Genomic DNA, 20,495 nt, shown 5'->3' on the forward strand with positions numbered 1-20,495 from the left:
CTATTGAATGGGCCCAACCAGGATTTTCTAGGTCCAGTACACTGTATGTGTATTAGGCCCTCTGATCTACTCAGAAAATAGTACACAGATTTGCATGTTTTGTTATATGCAAATTTGTGTCCTCATTTGCAGGTGGAGTGGAAGGCCCCAAAATAAAAGTGTGCCAAAAGGAAGGGGTAAACAGCAGCAATTTAGAACCTTAGGCAGACCTGTTCAGAGCTTGTCTGAGGCCCGGGGCAAGTGTATGCCCCATGGGACTGGTGTCCAAACAACTGTTTGTCAATCACAACTCTTGATTTCACCTACTGGTTACAAGGTGGGAGCAGCCAGGCCGGTTCAAGTCACAGAAATTCCTTAGATGGATGCCGACATATTTTCCTTCATAAAGGAATAATCAGGGACTTCTTTTTTATGGGCTGAAAATGGGAAATATGAATTCACTGATGTCTTGTGCCATCATTAAATTATTATTAGAGTGTGCTGTTAAGCATTGTGTGCTGCTGAAACACATAATCAAATCAAGCAAACAACATTTAAAGTTAACACATGTACCTTGTGGATGAACTATATAGATTTTGTCTTCCTAAACTGAGTTTTCAAGTTTAAGTTATTGTGAATAAGTTTCTTTTCAAATAGTGAAACGAGACAGATTAGAAAAAACCTAAAAATTTCTAACCATGTTTACAAGATACTTGAAATTCTTACAAAGATTGTTTTATATATAGCAAAAATCCCCAAACAATAAACTACCTTATCTGCAGCAAACCTTGTGAGAAATCTTGAGTGCAAACTTTTTGCACTGGCACTGGATGAAGAGGCTTCTTTTTATAGTAAGAAAATGCTTTGAATCCACCTAGAAGCAGATTTTTTAAAACTTACAATAAATTTTATTGGTGATAAATTCCAGTGCATGGTGTGATCTGTATCCACATTTTCCAAGGAAAGCAGAAACCTTGGCTTTCTTGCTTGGGAAGGAACTGTTGCTCTAGCCCAGGCATCCCCAAACTTGGCCCCCCAGCTGTTTTGGGACTACAACTCCCATCATCCCTAGCTAACAGGACCAGTGGTCAGGGATGATGGGAGTTGTAGTCCCAAAACAGCTGGAGGGCTGAGTTTGGGGATGCCTGCTCTAGCCTGTGTACAGGGGCAACTTGCTGGTGTATGAAGGATGGTATTCATTATAGCTCAGTTCTGCTGTATGAACCTGCCTAGAGCAGCTGAGCCACAGCTGAAATCATGTTTAAAGGAAACACTGAGTAGGCTTGAAAATGTGTGTGTGTGTGTGTGTGAGAGAGAGAGAGAGAGAGAGAGAGTGTGTATGCATGCCCCTAAACCACAACAATAGCATATCTGAAGGATCTCTTTATTGTGATCGAATATAATACAACTGAAGACAGTAAAAACGTCTGCATTATGTCTGCTTGTTTGCATTATCTTCAAGGACACCTTGTAATCTCAATAAGCTTCCCTTTATTGCATCCACGGATTTATGTTATGGAAGAGCAGAGGTATTGGCCCCGTGGTGTAATAAAACTATGTAGTTAATTTAATCAAGGTGCTGAAAAGTCACAGTTCTCAGGATTATATTTTGTTATGTCTTTTTACTATGGAATATTCCATCAAAATCCTGCCATTACGTATCTATAACATCTCTGTATGGCATGGAAGTGATCATCAGTAAGTTCCAAGCTTGCAGTCAATGACCTTAAGGCATTGCAATAGCTGTAAGAGAATAAATTATTCCTTAAACGAGAGTAATAAGTGCTAGGTGGTGGTAGAAGATTGCTTTCTGCAAAGGAAATCATGGGCAGAATACAGTAATGTCATCAGCAACCTAAAATGCAGAATGAAACAGCCATGCAAAGGGCTAGGTATGCTGAGCAAGGCAAGTTGTACTGTAAAATGTACAAGAGTATAAACTGCTGAGTAATACACCTAGAAAGTGCAGGTCATCTCTGGCAATCCTGTTCATGTCTACTCAGGAGTAAAGGCCCAAAGGGGCCTCTCTCTCTCAAGGATGTATGTGTAGGGTTGCAGCTGCAGAGGCCACTTTCCATGTTCAAGATTAGGAAGTGCAATGCATCTGAAAACATTAGAAAGCCCCCTAATGTAAAATATGGTATTAAGACTTTATGCAGGCATGGCCAAACTTGGCCTTCCAGCTGTTTTGGGACTACAATTCCCATCATCACTGACCTCTGGTCCTGTTAGTTAGGGATGATGAGAACTGTAGTCCTAAAACAGCTGGAGGGCAAGTTTGGCCATGCCTGCTTTATAGTGTTAGAAACTGTTGGAAATAGAATATAACCAAAGCCGTGTTTCTTCTTGGCTCTTGCCTTGCTAGCTCATCCTCTTGTTTTGTCTTTCCTTGTCCTCTCCTTGTTGCCTCTTGCAAGGATTCTTTAACAGAAACCATGCATACAGACAGGACTGGCGATATAAATCTGCTGTATGATCCCTAGTGAAGACAGATGTTTTGATGAGGCAAAGTACCGACATAAATCATATCTGTCCAACACAAAGCCAACTGTTTTAATTTTAAACTGTTTTATACCTTAGGAATATAGGAAAATTATTTGTCATGTGGTCAGGCCATTGGTACATCTAGTTCAATACTGTCAACCCTGACTGGCAGATTAGCTTTCCAGGGTTTCATACTGAAGTCTTTCTAGCTTTATCTGGATATGCTGCAAATTAAACCTAGGACCTTCTGAATACAAAGCAAATTGTCTACCCCTGAGCTGCAACCCGTTTCTGTGGTGTGAATAATGTTCTGTAAAATCTAGAGGGCCAGTGTGGTTACAGCAGCCTTTCTCAGCCTTGGGCCCCCAGATGTTGTTGGACTACAACTCCCATCATCCCTAGCTGGCTGGGCCAGTGGTTAGGGATGATGGGAGTTGTATTCCAACAACATTCAGGGACACAAGGTTGAGAAAGGCTGGCTTAGAGTGTGGGACTAGGAGCTGGGAGACCAGGGTTCAAATCCCCACTGGGCCATGAAACTCATTGGGTGACCTTGGGCCGGTTGTTGCCTTTCATCCTAACCTACCATATAGGGTTGTTGTGGGGGTTAAATGAGGAGGGTCAGAACTGTGTACATCACATTGAGCTCCTTGGAGAAAAAAGTGGGATGAAGGTGTAAATAATAATTAAATAAACTGTATTCTATAGAATGTGAACCAGTTGGAGTAGGGAAACTTTGTTATGCATTACTTACCATGGAAAAATATTATGGAAATATGACAATTTGTAAATGTATCCATGTTACACTTATAGCTTCGTTTCAGGATATGAATTATAAATTTAGGATTATATGGATTTATTTATTTTTAATAAAAACCCTAATCAGGGTTTATTATTAGCAGTATAAAGAATGCATTGAAAGAAGGAGATGAATGGAATTTCTTTGATAATTTCCTTGGAATGTAACGTCTTCTTAACAAGTTTATTTTTGTTGCTTTTGGAAGAGATTTCAGGTTTGAGTAATCACTGTTTACCGATTGGCAGTGCTTGTGCAGACTTTTGACAGCTTTTTGGATAATTTCAATATTGCTGTCATGCTGGAATTCTTTGCCTACACTATGGGAAACATTGCAAATATTAAACAAGATGATCCTAAATATAGACAATGAACAGCATGCCTATAATAAAAAACTGAATATAATAGTTTTAGATGCATAAAAAATTTATATGCCTATTAGCAATATTGCCTAATGCAACTGTAGACACAACTAAATATTTCTGTTATGGGATTGTGCTAGTTATTCGCAATTTTTAAAAGGTACTTGCTTTTTAATTAACTGTGTATGGTTACAAGGTCAGAAATTAAATTCATGAGGATTTAAACACTAAAACTATTTCACTTGGATCCTTAAATAATTCTATTTAAGGAAATTCACAGAAGAAAATTTTCCCATCTATTTCCCCCTGCAACCTTCTACACCACCACCACACTGCAAAAAAATTAAAACCTCTCTCAGAATTGTGAGGCACCCTTCTGAATACTTTGGGATGGGGTAGAGAGGGAGAAAGAGCAAATTGGAACAGTGGTGCAGTTAGGTAATTTTTTACTGGATTTAATTACCCTACAGGTGCACTTTTCAATGTGGTAATGTCCTCCTGCTCATTCTCCTGGAATTCTTCTCCAAAGTACTGTACAGATGGCACCACTGAATGAGAAATTTTCCACCCTGAGACGTTATTGAAGCTTAGGATCTAAGCCATTGAATCCATTGCTCTTTGCAGGCCTGTTTTTTTAGATTTTAGATGGAAGAATAGTTCTGTACTGAGACATCAAAATCATGACAAGTGCTCTTAACCTGTGTACCCACTGTCTAGGCAAAGGATAAAGTGAAATTCAGGATTTGTGAGAATTGTGAGTCATTGAGAGATGATGACTTGAGTTGTATAAATATAAAACTAGGTAATCCTGTTGTGGAAGATTACCAGACTAAAGTACTAAAGGTTGCACGATTTTCAGCCTTCGGGGCTTAACCTGGAGAAAATTAGACTTCAGTAAAGTGGTTGTTCATATGCACTTAGAGAATGCTGCTGTAATTTTGTGGTTGTGTTTTCCTTCATAATTTTTTTGAGTTAAATATCAGCAATATTGGCATGTGCCACTTAAATGTCATTATCCAGATACACGCATTAAGCTATTGTGGTACATTTATGCCTCTTACATTCCAGGTACTGTACTTCATTGTGACCTTTGTTCCTTTGTTGCATCCTGTTCGCTGACTTATTACAGCCAGCTCTTCAGCGAGTATGCTTCTCGGACTTTTGATAGCAGAGGCATGCTCATTTTCTAAATGGAAAATGCTCTTAAAAGGCAAACATTTCGTGTTAACAATTTTGTCTCGTTAGTGGAACCCACCTGTGGTGCTACTGAACGTGTTGCAGTTCTGGACATGGCTCCTGGATGGAAAGGGGAACAGCCGAGAACAGCAACTTATGCAAAAGGCAGGTCATTTGAGGACTTTCTCCTTCTGAATAATCCTGTCTGTCCACTGAGGTCGCAGATGTCTTGCTATCATCTTAAATAGATGGGAATACAGGAAAGGGTGTATCTTTTGTTATGGTGTCCAGTGTGTGAAAATATCTACCTAGCTCTTTTTCTAAAGATTGTCAGTTGATACTTAGAAAAACGAGAGAAAGCTCTCTTCTAGGCTGGGTCTTGTGTATTGCCATTCAGTGGTGTAGCGTGGGTTGCCAGTGCCTAGGGCACGTGTTGCACCCCACCCCCCCGGCAGCTGGGGTGGAGGCACATGTTTTATTTAATGGAATTTGTATACTCCATTATTGGGGGGGACGGGGACAACAGCCACTAAGCAGTTTTATAAAACTAACATTTCCATTAACATTATCAATAACTTGTTTTTAACTCTGGCTTTTAACTTTAAAAAAAATCAAAATATAAATAAAATCAGCAGTTCAGGATATGCATAATAAGAAAAAAATGCAAATAAAATGTATGCTAACCATGTAAACACAAAAAATTCTTAGTAGCTGCAGCAAAGTTGCCTGCCTAATGTCAAAGGGCGGGCAGTTCCAGAGTATAGGTGCTGTTGCACTAAAAGATTGATTCCTTACAAGTGCAGAACGAACACTATGTGGCAACAGAAAATAGGGATGCTAAGCATTATCCTGTATCTTTACCTTAACATATGAAAGTGACCTCCTGCCCCATTGTCAATGCCCTTTCATTCTCTCTAGTGACTGACTGCTTTCCCCTTTCTGTCTGGGTTACCGTACCACCTCTTTCAACCTCTTGTTTTGATCGCTGCTAAATTGGTTAATCCTATTTTCCAGACACTTTCATAGTTTAGTCTAAGCAACATGTAATCAGCTTTTCAGAAGCAAACAGCTGGCTGTGTCTCAGGAATAGAAACCAAGGTGCCCTGTTAAAAGTAAGCTGTTTTTCTCTTGTTGCCGATTTAGTTCTACACATTGTGTCTTAGTAGTATGGGGAGTTAATGTATCTTACCAAAGTGTGAGATGCTTATCAAATAACTTTGTTACACTATAAATGTTTTCATACAAAACTTACACAAAAGTAAAAATAAAGCTCTTCCTCTCCTCACAAAAACTATTGTTAAAATTTACTGTGGTGCGTACCTTATGAGTTGTGTAGGATAAAGCCAGTGTTGCTTGAGAAGGTAATTAATCGAGCTCTTGGTTCTGTAAGGTGAAGCATATGACATATTTGTGCAGGCTTCAATAAATAAGTTGAAAAGCTCTGAAAAATCAAACATTATGTAACTCAGTTGCGACATAATATATAATGGAATTATTGCTCTGGCTGCTGAATGTCTCTTACTCTGCCTTCCCTGGGTTTTATTTCATTGATTTTTAATTTTCTGAAAGTTGTATTTAAAATCTTCTAAGCAACCTGCTTGCATCACCCATTGGCAGTTTTAAACACACTTCTTGTGGGAGGGAGTTCCGCATGCTCACCACTGCCATGTGGTTCGTCTTATAAACCTGTCAATGTGATGTGCTGTACAGTCGTACCTTGGAAGTCAAACGGAATCTGTTCCGGAAGTCCATTCGACTTCCAAAATGTTTGGAAACCAAAGTGTGGCTTTTCATTGGCTGCAGGAAGCTCCTGAAGCCGCTGAAGCCCCGTCGGACGTTCGGGTTCCAAAGAACGTTTGCAAACCGGAACACTCACTTTTGGATTTGTGGCGTTCGGGAGCCAAAATGTCTGGGTACCAAGGCGTTTGGGATCCAAGGTATGACTGTGCTCTGATTAGGACCTCCATGGCTAGTCTTAAAGCCTGAGTTGGCTCTTATAGGTGTGAGCTGTCTTTCAAATGATCTGCTTGGTCCATTTAGGGTTTTAGATAGAGAGCACTTTAAACTGGCCTTGGAACACACTTTCAGTCAGTGCAGCTGGTACAGAACCAGTGTTTATATGCTCTGACTTCTTGCACACACACCCCTCCAAGCAATTGGGAAGCTTCTTTATGCATTTCCAAGCAGTCTCCAAAGGTCATCTTCAAAGATGAACCTTCTAAAGGAAATGCATAGACCTGCTATTATCTCATTTGTCTGACCACTTCTTTCCAAGCCTTATTATTTTATTTATTATACCACCCTTCATCCAAGGATCACAGGGCGGTTTACAGTATAAAAACATAGCTTAATAAGAAACAAAAGGAAAATGATAGTTTGACTATGCCGGAAAATTTGTTTTGGCTTCTGTTTAAAGAAATGTTTCCAATAGTAGCATCTGACAGTACTGCAGATTGGTAACGAGAAAGTATATGTGGTATTAGTATTCATAGTTGTGCCTTCATGTTCTGTCTTTCCCCTTATCTTAGTCAGGGATCATTGTGTCAGACCAGCAGTTTCTTTCCCATTAGCTTTGCAGTTTGCTTTCTTGTGGCTGGTTTATTCTAATTTCTGGCGCATATTTTTATATAGAGAATTCAGAGAATACAACTTAAGCACTGCCCCTCTGCAAGCAAGTGCTGTGAATGTATTTCAACATGGCAGGAATGATTCTTTAAAAAGTCCGTTCTGTTGTTAACCACTTTTACTCTAGTGAAAATCTTTCCTAGTCCGTGCTTTCATTGTATTATAAATGTTCACATTGGCAGTGCATTTTTATTTATTTGGTGAATTTATAGCCTACTTTTCAACAATTGCTCCAAAAGAGGGTTGCATTTAAAGAAAAAAATAAAATGGCAATAAAGTTTCAGGAATAGCAGTTGTAGATTAAAAACTGACATTCAGCATTTAAACAATACCAGAATTATTAAAAGCTTGTCTGAAGAGAAAGGCCTTCACAATTCATTTGAAGGAGCCAGTCTCTGGGCAGTTGCATCATACTAGCTAACTATTTTAGAGCTTGGGGACCACCACAAAAAAGGACTTCTTTTGATCAGTTTTGTAATGCAAATGTAAGTCTTGTATAAAAGAAATATACATACATGTTTATTTACTGTCAACAGAAGGTTAACCATGAGACAAGCTTAAAAAATACAGGAAAGTAGTTTGATACTAATAATAGATGATTAATCTAAGACTAGTGTTTTGTAAGTATGCTAGCAGTCTTTGCGGTTGTCCATGTTGATAGTAGATGTGCGATTTTAGAAAACTTTAAATATGCAAAGATAAAGCATAGCAGACATCTAGACTGCATTTCTTTTTCTGTGCAAAAGTGTGTGACTCTTTAGAAGCACTTTGCCAGTAGAAAAAGTACATTTCCCTTTATATTTTTGCTTCCCTTTATTATTCTCTATTTGTGTAATTTCATTGATGGTTTTTTCTTTTTATTATGGACATCTGGAGGTGTAATATCTCATGGGGATCTTGCTGCCTTGTTAATCATTATTGTGCTCTTTGTTAAATGGAGCATTTCCTGAATATTTCCTGCTGGGAAAATGGAGTAGCTTTAGCATAAGACATGGCAGGATACTCTGACTAGCTGAGCAGTCTACTACATTATCCATAACCATTTAAATGCTTTCTGTGCACTCTGGAATTCTCTGGAGGAAGGAAGTCTACAGATTTACAGCGTTCCAGTAGGTGGGAGGCATGCTTTCAAAAGCAATGTTTGTTTCATCTCCATGAATGAAACATGCATTGAATTTCAGTATGTATGTTTTGAAATGGGTAAGTAGAGATGGAAACTACTGCACACACAAAAACGTACAGTAGTCGTCCTGAAAAGAGCATTATGTGAGAAATTAGAAGACTGGTTAAAAGACTGTTCAGGGGCAATGTCGTATTCCTGTTACATGGATATGCAAAGCTGTTAAAATGTTAAGAGCTGATACAACTTGTTGAAAAGATTGCAGGTGGATGGCACCTGGGGTGTTTAATTTCTTTGGGAGGTTAATTAACTTTATGCTTCAGGATGGTAATGGTATAGACATTATAGGTCCAAACTAGTCAAAATTAAGCATTTTATGTCCACACCATTGCTACCTCTGAAGTGTGAAGTTGCTTAACTTCTGGAAGTCCCAGTTTCAGGTGGGTAGTGAAATAATCTAAAATAGAGAATAAAAACAGATGGGACTCCACTGTTAACCTCTCGTGGGTTATATCCATATTTTGTCAAGGTAATCAGTTGGGAAAAGTCACTTAATTATTGTAAGTGGTGGGGATGTGTATCTCGGGTTAAGAACTTAATTCGTTCCAGAGATCCGTTCTTAACCTGAAACCGTTCTTAACCTGAGGTACCACTTTAGCTAATGGGGCCTCCCGCTGCGGCCGCACGATTTCTGTTCTCATCATGAAGCAAAGTTCTTAACCCAAGGTACTAGTTCTGGGTTAGCGGAGTCTGTAACCTGAAGCATCTGTATCCCGAGGTACCACTGTACTGAAATTCTTCACAGTAAATAAATGACGGCTTTCTGGTTTAGCTATTCAGTGCTGGATGCTGGGCATGTTTCAAGTGCCAAGAATGGAGTTTAAATTGAGACATTGGATGTTTGTTAAATCATTTGTTGACTTGGTCCAGAAGCACAGAATGAAATCTGTAGTAGTAAACTGATACTGTACTTATGTCCTGTAATGCTGGGACTCTTGTTATAATTGGAATTGAGCGTGATGTGCCACTCATATTCCATTGTCTTAATGTTCTACATGTCTTTGGGTGTTGCTGGAGTGCTTAATCCTCAAATAAATTCTCATTTTCAGTATGTGTGTATGTTAACACAATCTACAAGATAATTCCCTCACTTTAAGACAAAGTATGTATTTTTCAAACAAGCGAAAGTCCAAGCAGTTCACCTATTGCCTACAATTAAGACAGTCACACAAATTCCCCTTTTCTAGAAGAGTCACATATGGTTTTACAAGCTTACCTAAGCAAATCCTGTCCCATGACACAGGGGATACATGCTTCACTAACCCATCACCCTCCTGTTTTAAGCCGTCTTCATGCCAGGTTCAACAAAATGTTGATGGGCTTCAAATGTTTAAATAGGTAGAATAGGAAGCACACAGGAGTTCTATGCAATCTGTTTGTGCACTGTATATGTAATATTCAAAAAGTGTTTGTGAATTTTCTATTGGGCACATAGGCTGCTTTTCTGTCAATTGTTTAGAATCTAAGGAAATAAGAGGATGACATGTAAAAAAATTCCCATAGAAGAAACATCTAAAGCCACTCGTTGAGTCAATCCAGTCAAATCTGTAGTGTTTTACCTCGCCTGCTCCTCCACACATCTGCAGCAAATTTTTAGTTTTCTTGATCAATCAACAGCTTAAGATGTGGAAAAACACAATTCTGCAAAGTAGGAATAAATGCAAATTGGTCCAAGCTAAACTTTGACGATGGAAAGGAAATGTGCAGCCGCTATAAAAGTGAGGTTGACTTCTAATAGGTCAAAACATTTTCCCAGCCTTTCTACTTGACCTTTTTTCCTGTCTCCCCTACTTATTTGCTGTCTTCCTGTGGAGCATCTATTCTAACCCAAAGCAAAGCTGCCGTATCAAGATGCACACATAATGAATCTAAGCAACCGTGTAATCTTGTTGTTGTATCCTTTATCCTCACTTGTTCCCATTTTATTCTATTGTTCCTCAGTTTTCATTTCTAGACTGAAAGCTCTCTCTAAACAGTGCTTCCCTTAGTTGTTCAGCATAGTGCCCAAAATACTTGAGGCAATTCATAAATAATAAACAGAAATCTCTTGATGAAACTTGACCTTGCTGAGATCTGGGTGTGTTTTTTTAACACTTCTGCATTTTATGTTTGTCAATATGTTACTTTTAAATTTAGGATATCATTAATCACCCACACATTCTCCATGTTCACTTTTCCATATTCGCAGTATTAGCTTACAAGACAAATAGTGCTGTGATTCTGATCAGCAGGCATATAATTATCAAATGTTTAATGTAAAACTGTGATGCTATTCATCACAGTCTTAAAAATGTTGAACATTTCTTGGACCACAAAATGGTGGCAGGTAGAGGCAGAGTTTGGCATAACCAGTTGGCAATTACTGACATCATTTTCTATTGAGATCTAATCCACCTTTGGAAATTGCTAAATTACTGGCTTAGCATGTTCCTTGGGGCAAGGTGTTTCATAGCTTAACTTTCTTCAAGTTAAATATTAATATTTGCTCTGGAGGCATTGCGATAGCCTACCACACTTCAGGCAGAATATACCCTAGAGGCGTGAGACCTTCCTTCTCCTGCTGAACTTCTCTGTCTCCTGGCCATGACTTCTCAGCATGTAAGAGTTGCTTGTGCTGGCAGTGGTCCAACCAAAAGGCTATATGACATGGCTAGGGGATGGAACTGGGAAGTGGGAAACCCTGGGCAGACTGTGGTATTGAGGCCCTCTGAAAGTGTCCCATGGTGCATTGGTGGGTCCTAGCACACTGTTTGAGGAACACTGTTCAAGTTCATTGAAATTTGAACTACTATTTATTTATTTAATATTCACATTTATTTATATGCCGTTTGTTCTATAGCTGGAAGGTCAGACTGTGTGTTTCTGCTAGCAAACTTTGCACTTGCTCTAAATGTTATGGAAAAAGTGGACTTTACTTAATTCTTGGTAAAAGAATATTGTGTATGATACTTAGCACTGAATACTGCCTTCTCTGAAGTAGAGGAAGAAAAGCTAGGTAATGGCTAAATGCACTTAAGCTTTCTAAGTCCTGTCACTTGAAGGCATTAGGGAGTTTGATAAACTACTTTTGATAGCATCACCTCTAGCATTCACAGTTCATGTTACAAAGAATATGTACCATACTTGTGATAATTGTTGCATGGAGTTGTGAGGATGGTGGAGGGGAGAGGGTCAACAAAGTTTACAATACCTTTTCTGAGTTGAGCTAGAGCTTGTGAAACTCCTAATGTGCGAAAAAGCTTTAGCAAGTATTTGCTGAGAACTAATGCTGTAATGTGTTAGTCACCCATTATCTGTTTCTATTTTTGCAGGTCCTGAATGACGAGCGACATGGGTTTCTGCAGTGCCACTTGGAGTCTCTTGCACTGTGGAATGGATTAATTTTTTCCCCAAAATGGAGATTTTACAGTAGGCTGGAATAAAGCACCACGGCTGTGAATTCTGCTTCTGCTCTGTTACTGGACATAGCAAAGGAAAGACTCTCTCCCCTGCCCTCCTCCCTTTCCTACTTTCCCCCCCTGCTTCCAATGAAGAAAGCACAGTATCATCTCACCTTACTGATTTAGAGCACACCACCGTCCAGGACAGATGGTCTGTCAAAAGCTGTAGGATGCCTGTGGAGAACATCATAATGAAGTAGCAAACTGATAGCAGTGCTGCTGCCTAATTGTCAGGATCACAGCCGACAGAGCTGCACTGCCCTTTCCCTGCTTCCTTAATCGGGTCAGGAACAGCAGGGTGAACATGGCTGGCCTCGTTAACAACCTGCTAATATTGTTCCTTATTTTTCAAAACAGCTGTTTGGCTTTCAGAAGCCCACTTTCTGTCTTTAAGAGGTGGGTTGTTTATCAGTGTGCGCTGCTTAGTGTTGCTGTCTGCTTTTCCTTGATTTGTGTTGTGGCTTTAAAAGTGAAGCTTCCAGCAAAGTAAACAAAAACATTCTAAAAATATAACTGGCTTATTTTTTTATTTTTTTTTAAATGTGATTATAATTGGTTTTGGTTAATACTGAAATATTCAGTGCGTTACATCATCGTTCTTATACTGTTTTGCAATGCCTTTTTTTTTTTAATTCACTGTGCGCTTGACAGGCTCTGTAGTAAGTAAGTAACTTTTTTATATACAATGTCCTTCCCATTAGTCCTTTGAAATCTCTTTTTAAAGTGCATCAGGTAACTTATCAGTTGTTTGATTAGCCTTCTGGAAGATGTCTCCTTGCATTTATGGATACCTTCTTAAGCGGAAGTCTGCTTTATTTGCTCACAAGACAATATGGTTGTATGTACAGCATAGTCCCCGTAATTGCCACATCAAATATTTATCCATGGATATATTTAGTATTCATATTGCATCAAAGGCTGCTTATATCTAGCTGTCCTGAAACTAGGAGGCATGTCTAGGGTTCCCCCACTATATTTTACAGGAGGGGTTTTTTTTCTGGATTCTCTTCCTATACAAATAATAGGGAACAAAATTTTCCGTGACTTCTTTGGTATCCATACAAAAGATGCAAATACGTGTGATTAGACAATTGTTTTCAATCACAGTTCAAGAAGAGAAATGCAGGAAGTTTCCCCCCCCCCCCCAGGCTTATTCAGCTATGCATTGGTAGTTCTGCTGTATATTTGCATATTAAGGATTTCCCCATCTATTAATTCATTCCATAGTTTGCATGTTGCAACTAACTGAAGCAATCATGAAGTGTTATCCATGAAGTGACTTCTTGGTAGTCTCATTGTAAAGAGATCTGCATGGGCTTTTTTGTTGTAAAACTTTTTTGTTGTCAGCCCTGCAGACTTCCTTGGATACATGTGTGAATTGGCATGTTAGTTTGGATGCTTAGTTGGCTGAAACATATCAAAGAACTTGTTTCATCAATACACCTTTCCTTCCTATCAGTACACGGTAAACTTGGGACATGTTAGCCACCATTTGACCTGGTGTATGAAATGATTGTTAATATTTTGGCAGTTCTTAATATTTCAAACTGTATTATGTAATCCACACATGGATTTCTCAAATTATTCTAGCTGCAGCGAAAGTTTTTGGAGCACCTGTATGAATTATACAAGTTGTGAAATGCTTTTAAATAAAAGGTACATATTTAATATTTCTTCTTAATTTTAGGTATAAAGATTCTGCCAAGTCACATTCTAATGAATGCCTGGGCAGCAACAGGCAGCTGGTTCCCCTAAGTTTATCAGATTTTGCATTGGACATTCGCATGCCGGGGGTAACTCCTAAGCAGGTGAGAACAGAAGTCCGTATGTAGATCCACTTATAGCTTTGCTTGTAGCAATAGGAACAAAGGTAGTCATGTCACTTTATTAACAGGTGGAGATTTACAATCGGTACATCTGTCTTGTGATGACTTCAGAATGACCCTGAGTTAAGAGTCCATGGAGAGCTGGATTGTCCTGCTTGTTCTCGCTGTTGCTTAGAATGCTTGATGGCTTCTCAGATGACCATATGCTAGGCCCCTGTAGAATAAATGCTTTCCTGTGATTCTCACTAACAGAATCTGTAAAGAACCAGTGACTGTTTCGAGGGAATATTAATATGAATTCTCCGGTGAAGACTTGTTAGAATTGGAGCAATGTCAACTTCATGCAGATTCGTTTTTGTGGTATCCTGTCCTTAGGTTTTACACAAGTGTAGAACAACCTAAGAATGTTCTAGAAGTCTAGTCAGGGAACTGGCCTAAACTAGCCAGAGGCAATCAGATTAAAATAAGTTGATCTTTTAAAGGTAGATCTGAAATAATTTTAGTTGCATAAACTAAATTAGTTGTGCGGAATTTTTCCTTTTGTTCTTTGTAGAACAGTCTAAAGCTGGAGTGGCTAAACCAGTTACCATGGGTGTCTGTGCACTTGCCAGTATCTCCCATGGTGCTTAAAACGTCCCTGTACAGGCTGCCTTCAGATGTCTTTTAAAAATCACATAGCTTTTTATTTGTTTGACATCTGTGAGGGCATTTCACAGGGTAGGTGCTACTACTGAAAAGGCCCTCCACCTGGTTCTCTGTAACTTCATCTCTTGCAATGAGGAAACCACCAGAAGGCCCTCGGAGTTAGATCTCAGAGTCTGGGTTGGACGATGTGGTTGGAGCCCCTCCTTCAGGGCCAAAGCCGTTTAGGGCTTTAAAGGTCATATAAGATACGTCCTGAAACATTTCTCCACCTGTAAAACAGTCTGTGGGATTTATGCAATTTGGTGTAAATGACAGAATATTTATGTGGGTAAAACTTTTTAGGATTCTTTAGAAGTCTGTAGGTGAATGTCTTAGTAACATTAGAAACAAACAACTGGGAATCCCTCTGATTAACCATTTTATAAAACTGAACTGCTCTCTAATATATTTAAAGTTTTGGGGGAAATTGCACACAGATGACAATAGGATTTTACTGAGGACAAAGATTTGGCCCCCTGTAAGCTAAATAAGGAACTAGAGTTTTTTCTTCTTTTTTAAGACAAAAGATTTAGAGGTAATCCCTTGTTCTTTCCCTATTGCCATGTGTATTAGTGAAATACCTTGATGCCTTACCCTAGATTAATGACACCTGATCATATATAGTCTGCAATTGAGGATAATATTTTAGGGATCTAGTGAAATAGGCTTTGGTAAAGCTCATGCCATAATAAATATGTTGGTCTTTAAGGTACCACAAGGCACTTGGCTGTGTTTTTGCTTACCAGGTCAGGCCGTTTAAATAGTTCTCTTCTTTCAGTGATGCAGTTTCAGGTGCTTCTCTACCCTAAACTTATTAGGCACTCTACCCCAAATCCTTGAATCTCTCCTCTACAGTGTTGGCAAACATCCAGCAGTCAGTCTTGGAGCCTAATAACCATTTAATTGCTAACCCAGAAAGGCCAATATAAGAGTTTGTGTTTTTATGAAAATTCACTGTGAAGATGATTTAAAAAAAACCCACTTAGAAAAGCTAAATTGTGTATACACAATGGCAATTACATGTACATAATTTATCTTACTTTGCATATGTTTTCCTAGTCATCATGGAGATGGGCAAAAAGCTCTACAGGATTTCAGAGTCCCTGCTAAAAAGAGATTAAATAATGTTTAGATAGAACTGCCAGTCTTGAAATTAGTAGCAGTGTTAAGAGCTTCAGAAGCATTACAAGAATAGGATGTTTTGCAGCCGATGAGATGACTCATTGTTGCAGATAGCACTTGCACAAATAGAAGCTGAAACAAGTGATTTAGCTATTGGGGAGCATTTCCTGGAACTTATGATTGGAACCATCTGTTTCAATTTCTTGGCTGTAGAGAAAGAATGCTTCAAGTAGGACTCAAGTAAAAATATTCTGTAAAAAAACATTTTCTGGAAATTAAGCCACACAAATACTTGGAATCTGCAGGTGTAGAAAAATCCATCTGCTGTCCAACTGAAAGTATCTATGGTATAGCAGGTGGGGATCCTAGCCACTAGGCTATAAAGTCAAAAAGTATTGTACCATGGAACAGCAGCTTGGAAAGACTGTGGTTTAGCTCTAGTTCGGATGTATGTTCTCCTCTACTGGCGTTGATTTGTTTGTGTGTCCATAGTGGCAGCCTCAGAGGCTTAGAATAAATTCCAATGAGACTCTTATGCTTGTGTAAAAACTGTGTGTGCAGCTCATTTCAATGAGTTTCCATTAATTTCACGTGATATCACCCATCATGGTGATCATCTTGCACAATAAGAGAAGTAAAATAGTTTGCAGCATGCTCACATGCTTGGAGTGGATTGTAATAGCACAGTTCAAATGTCATGTTTCTGACCCTCCAAACCAGCCCTTAGGAACAAATTATTGCTAAATCAAGCCAGCAAACAAAGGAGAATGTGCAAACCCTTAGGTTGTGCTCAGTTCTCCAGACCATGTTTTGGAATGTGATATCTGAACTGGGCCAGTGACTTGAACTGCAGCTTCTGAAAAGTTAAAATAGCAGTAGACTAAAAGCAGATTAAAACCCACATCAACTTTCTTATTGCAGGAGTGGAGAAAAACAGCCACTGAGACGCATCTGTGGGAAGGCAATAGTTTTAACACTTTCCTCTCACCTGTGCATAGGATGCTCTAAGTGACTCTCCTATTATTTTGTTCACAAAGCAGTATAACCTGATTCCTAACACATGTATGTCCTAAAGTTTGGTATGGTAAACACTTTCTTTCATGCTAGGATTAATGTGCATGGAAACCTTTGTAGTGTATAGGCATTCTCAGCACCACACGGCTGTCATAGTTTACACACCCCTTTTTAATAAAAAGAAGCAGCATCTTGTCGTGGAGGTTTTTCCCTACCTGCTATCATGTTCAGGCTGTCTTTGGTGATGGCATTTGTTAGGTTAATTATTCTAAAGGAATAAAATAAGACTTCCAGGAATCTACCTTGCGTAAATTGTTTGAGAATAGCAGAGCTCTCTATGTGTGGGCAAAAAAATACTTGCACTACAGCGTGAAATAATGTAGCATTCATCTGGAATAATTCTAAGCACTGTTGGCAGGGTTCATTGTAGTATGAATACAGATGGCATATGTGCAAAAATCAGTCCTTGAAAAATTCTTCATCTGGGTTGGCTAATTAGAACAATGGGCTTTTTACATAAAGGCCTGTGATATCGTAAAGAACAAGGGCAGCCTTAAGTAATGCTTACTGGTAAGAATGGGAAAAAATATATTCTTGCATCAACCTCCTATCGCTAATTGTACTTCAGATCTTTGCTGTTCAAAGCTCGGCATTTGCATTTTACATTTTAAATCTTGCTCAAATGTATAATACAGAGGCTATCTTTTACCCTCTGTACAGAGCTACTCAAAGTGATATCAAGGAAATGGGATGGTGAATAACAGAAGAACATGCATCACTGGAAAATGAATCCTTTCATAACTATTTAATTTATATGGAGGCAGTACATGAAAATGGCTGCTGTCATTTAAATTGTTCATAAGCGTGACTTGCTATTCAGGACTTATGAAAAAAAGCAGACTCGACTGGCTGCAGCCTCTAAGTGACAGGATAAATCTGTACAGGATAAATGCTGCCTACTTCTGCTAAGCCACAAAAATCATGCCCAAATTAATCCTCTTTGTCCCCAAACCTGTAGCCTCTCATTGACCAAAGATCAATGTAATGATATTTTGCATGGGCAAGTTTGAACCTAGAGCTCCAAACCTCCACTATGACCTTTTTTTAAAAAAAATTATTATTGCAAATTTATCAGCTTTCACATGCATAAGCAACCATAAGACCAGAAGCTTTGAACTTGGAAAGGTTTAATCTTTTTATTAGTTTTAATGCATTTAGTATGGGAAAAAATGAATGAACAACACTTTCACACTGAATGCTTGGGAAGGAAAGTAGGAGAAAGGCAATTTAAGTAGTTCATTATTTTCTTTCAGTGTTTGGAAAGTATTTAGGAACTCATCAGGCAAGTGTGTTAAAGAATAAGGTGGTTCACTTTGTGTGTTTCCAAGTGCTGCCAAACCATTAATGTCTGAGCTTGCATATGTTTGCTTGCAGACTAATATATGAAATAATGACAGAAGATTGCAGAGCAATTGACATTTTCAGTGCTCGTCTATTTTTGTTTATTAATAGAAGTATAGCCATTAGTGTAGATGACTATCAAACACTGACAGCTTGAAAGATAAAGAGCAATGGGTCTTGTACAGTCATTAAAGTTCTTTCTCTGTGTGAATTATTAACTTTGAAGTGATGAAGTTGGTAGAATTAGAGTGCCCTGTATTATTAGGAAATTATCCCATTATTTGGCCATTTGTAACTTGCTTCAGAATCCTCTGCAAATCTAGAGAGTAGAAATTTTAAAATCTTCTTTTGATTAAATGTCTTGTTTTTGAGGGGAAAATAGTGCTACACACCACCCCAATCTCTGAGCGGTGTGAGATTCCAGGTTTCCTCGCACTTACCTAGGGTTTGTGTTTCCTTTGGAAATGAGGCACAGTGTGTTAGAGGGCATATACAATATGTTTCATTTTAGTGCTAGTCATTTAAGCAAATCTCAAAGTCCACCATAAGTTTCTTTTTGTTTAATCAACGATCCAGTTTGAATGTAATGATAAACACTGGGTTATAGATGCATGCGTGTGCCTAAGGTTTGTGTGTTTTTCCTTCTCCTTGCCTCGTCCAATGCAGTCACAAAGAAGAGATTGGAACTTACCAGTTAATGACTGTCTATTGTTGCACCCCATCCCTGCCTACTCTGTGATTAATCTTAAATATAGATAGAGAAAACAAGGGAACTTTCTAAACTATGGTTTAAAATTGGCTTATTTCAACCAGCCACAAGACTTATCACTGTCTGTCTGGGTTCAGACATAACATTTCACTGTGGTTAGCTTAAAACAGAAGTAGAAGCTTCCAAACTCTTCCTCAGGAGTTCAAAACTCTCACTAGAGGGGGAGAGGGCTCTGGTTCCCGAGCTCACTGTGATTGGTCTCATAACAATGAACTATGATCTGTCATTGTATCCAGATTGTCCGTCACTGGTGGCAAAGAAATTTTAGGAAACTTGTTTAATATATTAAATTTCTGGGGGGAAATGGCAAGTGTATCTTGCTGCTGCTGCTGCTGCTAATAATAATACTCTTGCACATTTCCCACTTTGTTCAAAACTTTCTTAATTCTTGTAATCCATGGGGAGTTGAATGGGACTTGACATTATGGTGCAAGGGAAAGAGGCAAAGTTGTAACATATGTAGAAAATAAGCTTGCTGTGGTAATACAGTACCAGAATATAGAACTGGAACCTGCAGAACAAATAAGAACTTCATTTTGGAGAGGCATTGAGATCCTTTGGCCCTCCACATGTTGCTGAGCTACAACTCCCACCAGCCTTAGCAAGCATGATGAAGGGAGTTATAGTTTAGCAACATCTGGAGGCCAAAGGTTTAAGGGAAAATTTTCTCTGATTTATTCTCTTTCACATATATAGTTCCTCAGTTACAAATGCCTTGTATTGTATATAGGATGACCTACACAAACAGTTGTCTTGCTTCATGTTTAATATTTCTGCAAAAATTTGGAAGGGCAAATACATATGGCTGGAATTCAATTTTGTGTCTTCTTAAAAAAAAAGGCATTTGAATTGTGGACTTCAGCTCCATTCTCTCTTTAAAAGCTTTGGGCTTTTGAAACAGTAGCAACTTGCAGCCACGAAATTAGCACAGGCACTTGTAAAACGTGGGTCATGCTGGCCCTACACATCTTGGATTTCACGGCATTGTGTGACTGCTGGGACTTGTGAAGTAACTGATGTCTGTACAGGGTTGTCATGTTCCAATTTGCGCTGAAGACGATTACAAATGTGTCTCTCAGCCGACTTTCCATTGCTTACTTCTAAGGGAAACATTCTCTTGATTAACTTTCATTAATGTTAATTGAAGTGAGGAGCATACAGACACAGTTATGGATTTCCATTCTTGGTATTCTCTATGCCCAGAGTGAACTACTTAATTATGTTTAATATTGTATGAGAACAAGGGTATGGTATGGGGAGGATGTGTGACTTGGGAATATGTCCTCTACCTTGAAGTAATATTGATTTGATTATTCCCCCCGCCCCCCTGGTATTATCCAAGTGCATATCTGTAGAGAGATTTAGCAAGTGCTTAGAAGTGCATTTGGGGCAAAATCCAGCATGGCTTTGTCTTGCTCCCTTTCATTTCCAGGGAAATGCTTACACGAGGAACTTCCTTGTTAATTACTCACTTTTAATGTACTTCTCTGCTGCCCCCTGTCCCCGGCAGCCCACACAATAATATCAGAATGTGCTGTATAGTATTCTTGAGTTGCTTGCCACTAGAGGATACAGTTCCTGTGTTCCATTGCAATAGCCCCAGAGTACAGCTATAGCACAAAATGACTACTGCAGGC

General features: G+C 38.8%; 1 protein-coding gene across 6 annotated transcripts in view; it reads left to right on the forward strand.

Moving 5' to 3' along the window:
* The window catches only part of PAM (peptidylglycine alpha-amidating monooxygenase), a 126,511-nt gene that overhangs the window by 28,765 nt on the left and 77,251 nt on the right, over positions 1-20,495 (forward strand). For all 6 annotated transcript variants that reach the window (XM_080972425.1, XM_080972429.1, XM_080972427.1 and 3 more), the window contains exons 2-3: positions 11,914-12,438; positions 13,730-13,850. In XM_080972425.1, the coding sequence (XP_080828551.1) occupies positions 12,347-12,438; positions 13,730-13,850 (213 nt within the window). In that variant the 5' untranslated portion in view covers positions 11,914-12,346. The remainder of the gene's footprint in view (positions 1-11,913; positions 12,439-13,729; positions 13,851-20,495) is intronic.

The sequence above is a fragment of the Podarcis pityusensis genome (genome assembly GCF_964106645.2).
Source record: "Podarcis pityusensis genome assembly, chromosome: 11".
NCBI classification, from domain to species: Eukaryota; Metazoa; Chordata; class Lepidosauria; order Squamata; family Lacertidae; genus Podarcis; species Podarcis pityusensis.